Raw genomic sequence first — 14,893 nt, 5'->3', positions numbered from 1 at the left:
TTTCTCATTAATTTACGACTTTTTTTCTCGTAAATTTACGAGTTTTTTTCTCGTAAATTTACGACTTTTAATCTCGTAAATTTACGATTTTTTTTCTCGTAAATTTACGAGATTAAAAGTCGTAAATATAAGCCTATGACTTTTAAAGTCATAAATATACAACTTTATTCTTGTAATTTAGCAGTTACGACTTTTTTCTCGTAAATTTACGAGATTAAAAGTCGTAAATTTACGAGAAAAAAAGTCGTAATATTATTTTTTTTTTCTTTTTGGTGGCCCTAATACTCCGTCGTAAGAAAGAATCAGGATTTTGGTTAAAAACTTCACAACCATAATTAAAACTCTCCTGGGAATTTTTTTTTATACATACAGGCATGCCCCGCCCACTTGACTCCCCAGCCAATCATGATGTGGAATGGGACTACCCCTCTCCCCACACACACACACACACTGCTTCACACAGAAGCGGTGAAGCGCTCAGAGGGATAAAAGTACTTAGATTACTCCGTTACTGAACTTCTACTGCCGTTAGTTTTACATCAACGGCGATACTCCCAACACTGATCTCATCTGTGACTGTTCTCGCATCGCTCCACTGTACCTCCAGTATGTCGGTGTTGGTGCGGCTCTCGTGCGGCTCGCTGTACTCGGTGTATTTGAGCAGCACTTTATCCATGTCTGTGCTTGCGTACTGGAACAGACGGTTGGTGCTGTTGAAGATGATGAGGGCGATTTCACAGTCACAGAGCACGCTCAGTTCATACGCCTTCTTCATCAGGCCGAACTTACGTTTGGTAAAGGTCACCTACCACAACGGAAAACAGAAATGAGAGCAGTGAATGAAGGCAGGGTTATTGGACACAACAAAAAACACTTTCTTCTTTGATTCATTCACATCCAGGGAGTTCAGAACAGTTTATTATTCTAGGATAGAATTTTAAAATAGCTTCCAAAGAGCATTCTTGATGGTACAGTGCATGTCCAAGTCAACCATTTCAGAAGGTTTGGCTCAACAATCTACAAACCAACAGAAACTATAAATATTCAGGCACTTACTCCAGATAAGAGAACATGTAGAAGTAAATGTTATCACATTTAAGCATCATGTTAGGATCAGATAAGTCAGACAGACCAGCCTTCTGCACTGGTCTGCCTTTACAGAACCCTCACGCAAGGTCATGCCAGCTTCTAACTGCCATTGACGTGACATTGTGTGATTCCTGCGAGCAGAGTTCACTTTCACAGAGATGAAACTGTGATTTCATGAAAACAGTCTGATTCCAACAGCCTTTTGTTAATATAAAACACTGAGGGATGTTAAAGAACTTTGTGGGAAAAAACACAGAGTTTCTCATAATTTCAATAACAGGTGAATACAGGATAGAACTGTTTGCTTTTGGAAAAAATAAGCTTGTATTTTTCTGTTTCGGGTTCTTGCAAGTAATAGATGGTAAAACTGTAATTTAACACATCACTTTGTGTGCAAAGCTCATGTAGCGCTGCCATGATTAGTCAACTAATCAATGACTAATCAACTATTCATTTTATGTATAACCCGATTAGTCGACTAATCGGATCATGCGCAAACTGGATGTAAAGCACACATCTTAACCATCATTAGCTTTAAACTAATTACAAACGAAATATATAGAATTATCTGCAATAATGCTAGTGTGAATGCTGGAAGCTGAATTTGGTCGCTGAAGATGCTGAAATTGATAGCTGAAAAATCAGAAGTTGATAGCCAGCAAAATGTTAGTTAAATGCCAAATTAACCTGAAAAAAAGCCTAAATTATCCAAAACAGCTAGCATGCAGCTGAAATATTAGCTAAACTCGAAAAATACATAAAAAAAACAAACAAATAAAAAAAAGCCTAAAATAGCCAAACTAGCTACCTTGAAGCTGGAATATTAGCTAAACTCCAAAATAGCCTAAAAAACTTATTTAATGCCAAAATAGTCCAAAAAGTCAGCATAATGCCATTATAAATTTCAACTTTACTACACTCTGACTCCATATAATATAAAATAACGAGAAATCGACTATTAAATTAGTCGTCGACTATTTTAGTAGTCGATTAGTCGACTAATCGTGGCAGCCCTAACGCACTTGAACGAGGAATCTTAAGAGATTCTTCAGTGATTACATGATCCGGTGAGGTAAAGGAGTCTGAGTTTGGGAGCATAAACCCAAAAATGACTCATGAATTAGAAAAAAATGTCATGGCTCTATTGCCATTTTATTTAAAACAGCTACAGGTGCAGTAAAAGTATGTGAACCTTTGGAATATATTTGCATTTTTGCATCATTTGAACAGACAATACGTTTGGATGTTTGTCTAAATAGCAACATAAGATTAACATGGCTCGCTTAAGCTATTATCACACAAATATTAAATGTTTTCATATGTTTAAAAAACACAATATGTAAGAACTCACAAATCAGGGGGAGGAAAATAAGAGACCCGGAAATTTTAAGTAAGTCAACAAAAAAATTGCCTCAGTAGAAGAAAATATGTCTAAACATTCTGTTAAGAACAATCTGTATAAAGTGTGCAGATGATATTTCGACGTGTTTGCAGACTCACCTGTCTATTTCTTTGGTCGAGAATTCGAGAAATCTGTATTTTCTTTCTTCCCATTTTTCTTCTGATTCTCTAAACCCTGAAAAGAAGAAGTAAAGCTCTTGTAGGTTACAACCAGCCTCTGTCCGCAGCGTTTGCACAAACGGGACCTTTGACTGAACTCCTTTTTTCTGAAAGAGAATTGAAGATGCCATCTTTCCCCATGTGTTTAAATCAAGAGAACAGTTTTACAATGAATTATTGTGGATGAATTCATTGAGATTGTGAAGGTGCTTTAGTTTCATTTACCTCTGATGTCTGTAAATCTGATTTCCTGCTGTTTATTATTACCATTTTTAAATCAAGTACTGCTAATCTTGGTCTAGAACAGGGGTCTGCAACCTGCGGCTCCAGAGCCACGTGTGGCTATCCTACCCCTCCACTGTGGCTCTCTGGTTAAAGAAAAATGCAAAGCTTTTAGTTTAAAAAAGTAACTGTAAAGTAGAGATTAAAAAGTAAAATAACTTATCACTCTGCGAGCCTCCAAAGCACAGTAGCCATAGTGGTTCAATAATCGAGAACTAAACATTTTGACAAATTCCAGTGTTTTAAGTGTCCCTCATGTTTTTAAAAAATACAAGTCATTAGACTGTTTTAATTTTAGATTTGTGAATTTCTAGCTAAGAAGCACCAAAAGCTTAAAAAATCTATTTATTTTTTCCATTGCTGACTCTAGATTTGCTCCATCGAGATAATCCTATACGACACAGGAAGTCTTTTATTTGGAAAGGAAGTCTAGTGAATCTCTGTTAAAAGTTAGATACTTTAATATTTTGGGGGGGAAATCTACTTCTCTTAAAGTTTGTTTTATTTATGCCCAAAAAATAATAGTTTATTTATATTTATCATCAAAATAACAATAACATAAGTACAAAGTCTTATTTTTCTAAAGATGTGTGGCTCTTACAGGTTGTAGTCAGTGAGAAATCGACCCAAATGGCTTTAAGTGTAACAGGTTGCAGATCCCTGGTCTAGAAATATGTCATAAATGAGATTTTACTGGTTGGAATACCTACAGAACAAGCAGTTAACCCTTTAACAGCTGAGGCGTCCAGTGACTCCTGAATGCAAAATCTTTAACGTACTGTAGTACTGCCAAAAACCATTACTTTAATCATCGACTGATTATTTTTCCCTATTAGTCATGCACAAACTAGATGTAAAACACACATCTTAACCTTCATTAGGTTTAAACTAACTAAAATCCAGATATATAGCATTACCTGTGATAATGCTAGTGTGAATCATGTAAGCTGAGTTTAGCTGCTGAAGATACTAGTGCTGATAGATGAAAACAGTGAAGCTGATAGCTGAAAATGTTGAAGCTTATAACAAGCTGAAATATTAGTTAAATGCCAAATTAGCCTAAAAAATTGAAAAGAAGCCTAAGTTGGCTAAAACAGCTAGCATGTAGCTGAAATATTCGCTAAACTCCAAAATAGCTTAAAAACTTTAATAAATACCAAAATAGTCCATAAAGCTAGCATAATTCCATTGTAAATTTCAACTTTACTACACTCTGACTCCATATAATATAAAATTAATGACTAATCGACCATTAAATTAGTGGTCGACTATTTTAATAGTCGATTAGTCGTCGATTAATCGTGACAGCCCTAACGTACTGTAACTTGAGGAGCCGCTTTTCTCCTTCAGAATCTACTGGAATTATTGTGATTATGGTTGAAAAGTTACAGCATATCAAAGAACATGAACACTGGAAATGTTTAGCAATTCTTTCTATTTGTAATCTATTTTCTATTTTCTATTTCTGTTTGTTGAAGTGACTCAGGTCCTTCCTTTTGGTAGGGGCAGAGTGTTTATTTATACCATCATGAGGTGATGCACTCTAAAGTTAGCGTCTCTTCCTCGCCATCAGTCCACACAGACTTACTCACATACAGTCTGGGTCACTCCATCAGCCCCTCGAGGCCCAAGAGACGGGGTTAAAAATAAGGTTCACGGCTCTTTTTAAAGGTTCAGCAGGCAGCCGCTGCAAACAAACAGTAGAAGGAAAACTGTTTTTTCCACCCACTATTCTCTCATAGACCAGGTCCAAAAAAAGGACCTGAAGGTCTGGAGGACAAGACATGAAACTCCTTTTTTCATTAATTTTACCTTCATTTTTGCAGTTGTGGAGCCTGAAACACTACCTTTGACTTAAAGTAAAATCCTCCCAGTTTCTAAATTCCAGCATAAACTCACTTTGAGCGATGAAGTGATGGCCTGATTTTTCTGGGCTGACTGTGCAGTGCTCCTGGAAAGCCTCAGGGGATATTTCACTGATTTCCCTTCTGACGCTGAACATCTATCAGACTTTTCTAAATTTAGTTGTTTATCCTTGCTGATGCAGCCAAAACTGACATGGCGCCCATGTTCCCACGACCCCTGAAGTGCCCACTGCTTCTCAGCATAACGCTGGTGCTGGGCGTCAAACCTGGTGGAATCTAGAGCTGGAAATCACCGGGCACCTCACGATACGATTAGATACATGGTTCATGGTATCAATGGTATCATGACACTGCGATAATGGTATGAAATACTCTCTGATAATATAGAAGAACACATTTTTGGGGAGAATATATCCTCAATTATTTTTTAGCTTAAACACAATCTTAATAAACAACTTGTGTCTTATTTTGTGGAACAAATAATAGACACTTTTGTGAAAATCAGTAATACTATGTCTGAGACAAGCATTGAGACTAATTGAATAGGAATTATCAGTAAAATTCAGTGTTAACAATAGTAAACATGAACAGCAGTGCTAATACTTAGTGAAGAAATTGTTGCAAAAACAGAACAAAAATTAAATAATTCAAGTGTGACCAGACACAATGGTGCCCGCCAGGGATCCAACGCTACAGTTTGCTCACGGTTCCATACGTACCTCGATATGAGCGTCATGGTTGGATATGTACTGAGCAAGAAAAAATAAAGCCTGAAATCCTACTATTCCACAGGTGATGATTTATTTAGCAAAAAGAAATACCATAACAAAAAATCAGATTTTTTCAAGTGCACAGTGATTGGCTTTTATTGCAGAATCACATTTAAATAGAACTCCTGTAAACTTGTAAATATTACAACTTATAAGAACTGTAACAATTAAATCATTTCTCTAAAGTTGTGACAGCTGGATGTCATAAACAATCTAAACTGAACCAATTTAAAATATTTAGAACTGACTTACTCGTCCAAATAAATAACAGCATCACAGGTAAAGTGCAGTATTCTTCAGCTGTCACTCATTTATTCATGTACCTTTACATTTTTGGGGGAAAAAGAATAAGTATCTCGGTTGTTTTAGCATTTAGCCAAACTTTCATTATCCGACTAATGTAGGAGGGGCGAGGTAGTTTCTGGCAGGGAGGGGGAGAGTGGGCAGGGATTTTTACAGTAGACACCCTCAGACTGGTGTGAATAAATACAAAAATTAAAGATCGGTATCGCGATATTTAGTCCTGCAATTGATTTTCGATGTGTTCTCACCAAGTATTGATCTTTTATTTTCGTTTGAAGAGGCTGGAAAACATTATATCCGTCATCCTTTGTTGAGGCGTTTCTTCAGAGGGCGCACGTTGCACCAGTGTGTCTGGTAGCTACTTGAATTATTTCATTTTGTTCTGTTGTTTACAACAACTCTGCACTAAGTCGTGGCACTGCTGTTCATGTTTACTAGTGTTAACACTGAATTTTACAGATAATTCCAGTTCATCTGGTGTCAATGCTTGTCAGAGACACAGTGTTACTGATTTCAGCACAAAAGTGTCTATTATTAAAACAATTGGGGATATATTTTCCTCCCAAAATATGTTTTTTTCTATATAATGTGAGTTATTAGAGAAGATTTTTTATCAATTATTGCCGTATCTAGATATCCTCAACATCATGAGATATGTATGGCATCGTTTCGTGACTTACCCAGTGATTCCCAGCCTGACTGCAGAGAAACAGCAGGTTTACCTCTGACAAACTCATCATTGCCTTTGCCACAGTAGGGGAAACAAAGCACGCAATGGACGAGTAAAGCCACAAAAACCCTTGTTGGTCTAGCTTGCTGACAACTCGACTACCACAAAGCACTCATTGCCGATTAGCTTAAGCTGTTCTGTTTTTCAGACCAGAAGTGAGACGAATAAACCACAAGTCAAGGCATGTCAGTGGTGTGAAGAGAGAGAAGTTGGACATATGTTCTAAACAGTGCAAAAAGATCCATATCTTGTGGTTTTACAGAAGTTTCTTTCCCGTCTAAGAAATAACCAAAAGACAACTATCAGAGCCACAGACAGCCTCGTAAAAAAACACCACTATATCTGAATGAATATAGCTTCATATCCAGCCCGACAGTGGACTTGGCACTTCAGCTCTTTGTGGTTATGTCGCTTTGTAAACCACCAGCAGGCTGAGACAGGCATGGAAACCCTGACCTGGTGTTTTCACCACTGACAACGGCCGTTTGAGGTCGACCCCGGTACAGAGCAAACCGGGCCGATGCTCCAGCTCTGCAGGACCTGACTTCCCAAAGGCCAAGTCCTCAGTCTGTCATCTCAGATGAGATAGTCTAGAACACGTGTCAACGTCAAGGCCCGGGGGCCGGATGCGGCCCTCCGGGTAATTCTATCCGGCCCTCCAGATCATTTTATTCTATTGATATTAATGGCCCAATGTTATCTTGAGCTCATTTCTAACTTGTACAACTTTGACAAAATATATTTTTATGAGAATAAAATGTTAAAAGTTTAAGTTGATTTATTCTGGAATAATACTCTTGACTTTTTATTATTCAGAATTATGTTAAAAAGTTATGGTTTTAAAGTTTTTACGATGTCATTCTGCTAGCTTATTGGACAATTTTGGCATTTACGAAGATTTTTTTCGCAGTATTTTGAAGTTTGGCTATTTTTTCAGCTACATGCTAGCTGTTTTGGCTAACTAAAGTTTTTTTTTTTTTTTAGAGGCTAATTTGGCATTTAGCTAATATTTTAGCTGGCTATCAGCTTCAGCGTTTTTGCTATCAGCACTAGCATCTCTAGCTACCAAATTCATCTTACAGCATTCACGCTAGCATTATTGCAGGTAATGCTTTATATCTAGTTCATAATTATGTTATAAGTTATGGTTTTAAAGTTTTAAAAATGTAGTTTTAGAGGGTTCAATAAATGTTTATCCTGTTCGACCTAAGGTGTGTTTCGGATTTTGGCCCCTTGTGTGATTGAGTTTGACACCCCTGATCTAGCAGAAGGTGAAGTCGTTAAGAGCGGATCTGCTGTTTCTTGGTCAAGAGATCAGGAATACACACAGACATTCAGGAAGTATCATGAGTCTCGCTGTAGCTCATTCATTCTTTCTGCCATGTCTGTTGTAGATACAGGAAAAGTGGACTTGTACAGATGGTTTTAGTTTAAGGGCAGTTTGGACTGATATTTGTTTTAAAGAGTCAGTATCAATCTCAAATGAAAAAATATCAACATTTTGAACGAAACACCTTTGATCCCATACGGTTCATGATCCTTACCATTTCTACAAGCATGAATGAAAACGGACATTTACGTGGGTTTGTCCTCAGTGCTCTTCTTTCCATGAGTCATTCAGAACAGGCTGGCTTAGGTCTCAAAAACAGAACAGGCACGTGCGTGGATATTCAGGGAGTTCACTCAGCAACATCAAGCAGATTCTAGAGAGTCATGTACGATTGTTAACCTGACCAGAATTGGTGGAAAAAAAGGAATACTGCCATTTGTAAAATCCTATTTTGACACGATGAGAGTTTCAGGAATAATCATTTTAGTGATTTGGTCATTGCTTGTGTCACAGAATGGCATCAAATCGAAAGACAAACTTCTTTCTAAGATGCTAACACTTTTACTAGGTCAGGGGTCTGCTACCTTCAACTCTGAAAGAGTCATTCTGGTTCATTTCTCTCTGACTACAATCCAGTAGGAGGAACAAAGTCAAACTTCAAAATAAGAAACTGTTTGGATTTATGCTTTTGTTACAATTATGATAAACATAAATGAACTGTTGTTCATTTTTCATGAAAAAACCCAAACATTAAAAGAAAATAGCCTTTTTTTAAGTTTTGACAGAACTTTCTTTCAAAATAAGACACCCTGTCACATTTGATCATCTTAATGCAACAAAAGTAGTGGTAGCAAGTGTAATATCAGCAGTGATTAAATACAAATAGTTAATGTCCCTGTTGTTGGTGCATGTCTGCCAGAAATATAAATCTAACAAACCAAACTGAAATCCGATCCGAGCTAATTAACCCCAGAACACTTTTGCTATAAAAACGTAAACTTTTGCTGGGTCATTTTTACCCGATATAATATACCCAATAAAAAGTATTCCTCATAAAAAAATAAATATGACAACAGACGATAAATTAGAGTAACTTCATTTTATTTTCAACTGTGGTTTATGCAAGAAAATGGAAAATATAAGCATAGGAAGATTCTAAAAACAGGCTTGAAAATGACAAACAAAAAAATCCTAAAAAAACAAAAATAACGATATTGGAGGTCTTTGGTCCACCCATTCCTGAGACATGTGCGACTTTACCCAGAGACCCATGACACAGAAAAATGCAATTTATTGGAAATCATGTAAATACTTTTACTCGGGTGAAAATCCCCCGGCGATGGTGCTCTTGGGTTAAAAGACTTCTGCCACATTTTTCAAACACACTCAAAATTCTCTATTTTTTTTCAAAGATATAAACATTTGCTTAATATTCTGGTGTGCCTTAATACTGGTTGTGCTAATTGGTGTCCATTGATTTTTAGTAGAACGGGACAGGACGCACAACAATGTGTCAAAGTGTTGTATTTCGACTTGTGAAACGCACTGTCCTTCAACTGTTTGTAAATGAGTTCAAGTTTGAGTTAGTTTACTTTTTTCCCTTTATGATTTTCTCTCTTCTTATTTTAAAGTTACTTTTTAAAATCTAGAATGTTTTTCTATTTGTTTAATAACAGAGCTGCTTATGGCTCTGGAAGCACAGGTTGCAAAGCCCTGATCTACGTTAATAAGTTGCATCTTTTCATAACCAAGTAAAAAAAAAGTAATCATATAAAATACATTTTGACTTAAAATAATTTCAATCAAAATCAAATGAAATTTGTACCCATTTGAATGGGAGTCAGGAGATCCTTTATATAAAACCTCTTAACTTTACATTTGAATCAAAGCAGAAGCCATTTTTAAAGTGATCTCATCTTTGTATTTGTGTTTGCATATCAGCTTCTCAATCAGAAATGGTCACACTTCATAATATTATCAGCGTTACGTGTCCCATGGGAAAGCACAAAGTAAGCAGCGTGTGCGTCACAGAGGGTCAGACGGTGAATGTGTGAGCTGACTCGTCTTGCTGAGGGATGATGCAGGAATATTTGTGTCATTCTAACAGGCGATCATTGAGATGCTGTCATGGTTTAATCCAGGGGTCACAAACCTCCAACATAGACCAGGTCCATTTCTCGCTGACCACACCCCATAGGAGACACAAACTTCAACCTTTAGAAAGATGGTAAATGGCATATGCTTCTACCGTCCTCGAGGAGCTTTACAGTCACACTCCCATTCACACACACAAAAAACGTAGTGGTGGATCGCTCGGCTCGTGGGTCGAAGAAGAACGCAGCCAGAACGAATGTGAATTGCAGCAGACATTCATCAACAACTCAGCTGCCGAACACTGGCGCCAACCTTCCACCAGAGGCAAGATGGGGTTCAGCGTCTTGCCCAAAGACAGGGCGGGAATTGAACCTGCAGTATTCCGATCAGAGGTCAACTGCTGCACCACAGCCGGCCCTAAACTAAAACCACTTTGTACCTATGCTTTTGTTACTATTATGATAAATATAAAAGAACTGTTGGATTTTTTTGCATAAATAAAACATGAACACATTTTTTCAAAAGTGAAATAGTTTATATTTTGACATGACTTTCTTTCAAAATAAAAGACCCCCTCTACCATATTTGATCATCTCAATGCAGCAAAGGTCGCAGTAGGTGGTGAAGTGTCACCCAGGAGTTAAAAAAAACCATTTGTGGTACATCTCAGACAGAAATTTCTACATCTAACAAACCAAAATTTAAATCAAAACTAACCAATTAAACCTTGCCTTATTTTACTTACCATAAGCGCAAATGAAATCCTTGAATTTTTTTCAAATATGCCTTAAGTACACGTGTTGGTTGTGCTTCCTGATCTCCAACTGATTTTCTTTAGCGCACAAAAATCTGTCCAAATGTTTTTAGTTTGATTATGATGTGAACTGTTCATTTTAAAGTAAAATAACTTTTTCATCTTTAACCTGAGAGCCACAATGGAGGGGTCAAAGAGTCACATGCAGGTCGCCGTTCTCTGATCTCATCAAGGATTATTTCTCCTTCCATCCATTGCAGTTGTAGCAAAGACAAATTCAACATTCTAGAATGAACATCTCATAGACTCAGAACTCAGTGATGTCCCTTTTTCGCAGCAGTTATTACTGAAACTTTAAAAACAAGTTTTTCAAAAGATGTATTTTACCGCAGCCTCTCATATACTTTGATGTAAAATAACCACCTTTTAGTCAGTTCTTGTCAACAACAAGGTAACAGGTACTTCAGCCACAGCTGTCGTGAAGCATTCTACTTCAAAAACATCAATAAAATTGTTAAAAACATAAACACGTGAGGTCTGACCTTCTGTCGAACTTTTTGGGTGACTTCTTTGGTCTTTCTCATTTGCCGGGCATGCGCAGACGCGAGCAGGAGTCAGCGGGAAGCCTCGGTGGAGCGGCTGTCTGCGGATGGGAGGATATTGATCTGATGCAGCACCGCGAGTGTTCAGGGGAGCGCCGCGCGCTGCCTTGCAACAGCTGGCTGCCTTTGCGCATGCGCAGTCCTCACCGCGCGCCTCTCCAGCCGCGCCATTGGACGCGCTTTCACCTCCCACCCTCCTTCAGAAACACCCCCGGGAGGGAGCAAACGGTAAAGTTCAGCAAACAACATGTAATTGACAGTTTTGATTCAGTCAACCTTTCTAACATTTGCTGCATTTTTATTATTTTATGTCGGAATTTACTACAAACTAATGTGTTTCATGTGTCGTTTTACAGCATGCTGATTCTAACTCTCACTATAAAAAATACATGTAAATGTTTATTCTATATGCTAAAATTAAATGTATAATGTATAAATCTAAATGTGTGGAAATGTGCTTATTTGGTCACGCCCATCAAATAGGTCTAAAAGTGTTTGCCCCGCCCACATTATTGTACAGAGAATCCTCATCTGAACAATCAAGGCCTTTCTGCTTGTCTGCGCTCTGGACAAAACAGAGAAGACTGAACTGAAAATGTAACTTTATTTTACTCCCCGACATTCCAGTAAAAAGTCTCATTCTGAGCAAGGCTGGAGAGCTCCTGCCCCCAGGGGGAGGAGTTTACAGTCCCCCATGACAAATATTTTATTTTAAAAACATTCCCAGTAATGTTTTAATTATGATTAAGAAGTTTTTAACCAAAAACCTAAATTTCTCTAAAAAAATAAAATTTTCATGTTGATCTAAAGTCTCTGTTTCCAAAATCTCCTCTGAGGGGGCATGGCTTTTGGAGCTCCGCCCCTGATCCCCCCCCTGTCTGATTCTGATAGCTCTGTGTCTCTCTAGCGTAAATCTTCACCGCTGCTCCATAAAAACATCCATCAATCTGGGTAATGTCCAGCCGTATGGTTCTGATCCGGATGTCAGCTGGACGAGGAAGTGAAGATCTTCATGGACAGAACTTCCTCCAAAATCCTGATTCTTTCTCCTTCCAGTTCACCAAAGACTCTTTTAGCTAATTCTCCAATGTTTATTGACTGTGATCAATACATTCAATCATTGGTTTCTCAGAGTTCTTGATAAAATAATCAAAGCTAACATCAAAATGCTCTTTCATTGATTTACAATCCTTTCCAACTGCGGTCAAATGAGCCGCCGTTCACATTTCCGTGGTCACATCAAGAAGCTCCGTGGAGTCTGGTGGAGATTTTCCAGCGTTCTCAGTCCTGCTACCGTAAGTATTGGATGAAACTCACACCAAAAATCCAGTGATGCTGATTTGACCACAGAAATGTGAACGGCGGCTCATTTGACTGCAGTCAATGTGAAGATACCATCTTCTCTTCTCCAGAACCTGAACTAGACACTAGGAACAGATGAGGGTTTAGTGCATGTGCAGCAGAGCTGTTGATGGAAAGAAGATCATTCATTCAAACAGAGTCTGTCCAAGACACTTTGATTGATTTAAAAGGAGAAATACTCGGAAATGTAAAAACTAAATGATTTCTGATTACATTTGTTCTCTTTTAGAGGAAAAATGACACACAGACATGATAAAAACTCAAACAGGATTTTCATCAGAGGGAATTATGTTCATCAAAGGTGTGTCTACCACTAAAACGCCGTGCTGCAGAGCCGCGGTGAGTAAATGTTTGTATGTGTGTGTATGCGGAAACTAGCGACGACCAAGTGTGCACCCAAGGTCTAAACTGTAAGAAATGAAAGATACTTTACAAGATAATGTGGTTGGATAACGGCAGAGTTGGTTTATGACATGATGCGCGCGCCAGCGTGTAGGTGTGTGTGTATGTGCGTGTGCTCACTGCGCTCACTCAGACGGAGGGACGGAGCCGCTCCGTCACATCATCACAGGTGTGTACAATATTGTCATCAATCCTTGAGCCTTTATAAAGGGCCACATTTCTCAGAGAGTTTGGTCCATATCAACATGACAGCATCACAGCTGCTGCAGATTTGTTAACTGAACATCCATGATGCTCATCTTCTGTTCCTCCACATCCCAAAGGTTCTATTGGGTTCTGGTGACTGTGGAGGTCATTAGAGTCCAGTGAACTCATCGTTCTAGAAACCAGTCTGAGATGATTCCAGTTTATGACATGGAGTCTTATCCTGATGGAAGTAGCATCAGAAGATGGTACTCTGTGGTCATGAAGGGATGGACATGGTCAGAACAATACTCTGGTAGACTGTGGGGTTGGAACCATGATCAGTTGGTACTGAGGGGTCCAAAGTGTGTCAAGAGAATATCTCCCACACCATGACACCACCACCACCAGTCTGAACCATTGATACAAGGATGATCCATGATTTCATGTTGTTGGTGTTAAATTCTGACCACCTGAATGTAGCAGAAATAGAGACTCATCAGACCAGACAATGTTCTTCCATCTTCTATTGTCCAGTTTTGGTGATTCTGTGTGAATTGTAGCTTCAGTTTCCTGTAGCTGACAGCAGTGATACCTGGTGTGTTCTTCTGCTGCTGTAGTTCATCTGCATCTTGTGTGTTCAGAGATGTTCTTCTGCAGACCTCGATTGTAACCATTTCAGTTCCTGTTGTCTTTCTATCAGCTGGATCCAGTCTGGACATTCTCCTCTGACATCAACAAGACATTTCACCCACAGAACTGCAGCTCTCTGGATATTTTCTCTTATTCTGATCATTCTCTGTAAACCCTACAGACGGTTGTGGGTGAAAATTCCAGTAGATCAGCAGTTTCTGAAATCCTCAGACCAGCCCATCTGACACCAACAACCATCTTCAAGGTCACTTCACTCGCCTTTCCTCCTCATTCTGATCCTGGTTTAAACTGGAGTAGATCATCTGGACCATGTCTATATGTCTAAATGCATTGAGTTGCTGTCATGTGAGTAGAAGTTTGCGTTAACCAGCGTTGGGGAAATGGACCTCATGAAGTGCCCAGTGAGTGTAGACCACAGGTGTCGAACTCCAACTGGAGGGCCGGTGTCCTACATGTTTTCCAACCAACCTGCCATAGAATCTTCTTATAGGCTAAACACACCTGATCCAGGTAATCAGCAGCAGATAAGGTAGGTTTTCTAGAAAACCAGCAGGACGTCGGCCCTCGAGGACTTGAGTTTGACACCCCTGGTGTAGACCATTATGTAACATTTAAGTCAACATGCTTATAAATGATATATAGAACATTAGTTTGTAGTAAACTCTAAATGTAATTAAAAAAAACGCAGTTTTTGGGGGGAAAAAATGACTAAATTTGAAAAACTTTCAGATAATTTTTATTTTTTGGGCTTGCGCCAGGTGACTTGTTTTTGGGTCTGTCACTTGAACTTTTAGTTCCATAAGCCTCAGGATTTCTTTTTTTAATTTTCAATTTTTTGTTTTAATGTGTCCAATGACAGCAGTGATGGCACATAGTGAGAGGTTTTGCTTAAAGGTCAACAATCCTACAGCAT

General features: G+C 38.5%; 1 protein-coding gene across 2 annotated transcripts in view; it reads right to left on the bottom strand.

Annotated features, from left to right (window-relative positions):
- Positions 1-11,523, bottom strand: part of mef2b (myocyte enhancer factor 2b) — a 26,890-nt gene extending 15,367 nt beyond the window's left edge. For both annotated transcript variants that reach the window (XM_024258758.2, XM_024258759.2), the window contains exons 1-3: positions 11,320-11,523; positions 2,590-2,665; positions 602-805 (exon numbers count right to left, since the gene is read on the bottom strand). In XM_024258758.2, coding sequence (XP_024114526.1) covers positions 602-805; positions 2,590-2,643 — 258 coding nt within the window. In that variant the 5' untranslated portion in view covers positions 2,644-2,665; positions 11,320-11,523. The remainder of the gene's footprint in view (positions 1-601; positions 806-2,589; positions 2,666-11,319) is intronic.
- Between the last annotated feature and the right edge of the window lie 3,370 nt (positions 11,524-14,893).

This window comes from Oryzias melastigma, linkage group LG4 (assembly GCF_002922805.2).
Source record: "Oryzias melastigma strain HK-1 linkage group LG4, ASM292280v2, whole genome shotgun sequence".
In the NCBI taxonomy this organism is placed as follows: domain Eukaryota; kingdom Metazoa; phylum Chordata; class Actinopteri; order Beloniformes; family Adrianichthyidae; genus Oryzias; species Oryzias melastigma.
Note: the sequence above shows the minus strand (reverse complement) of the source record. Positions and strands in the feature narration are given on the sequence as shown.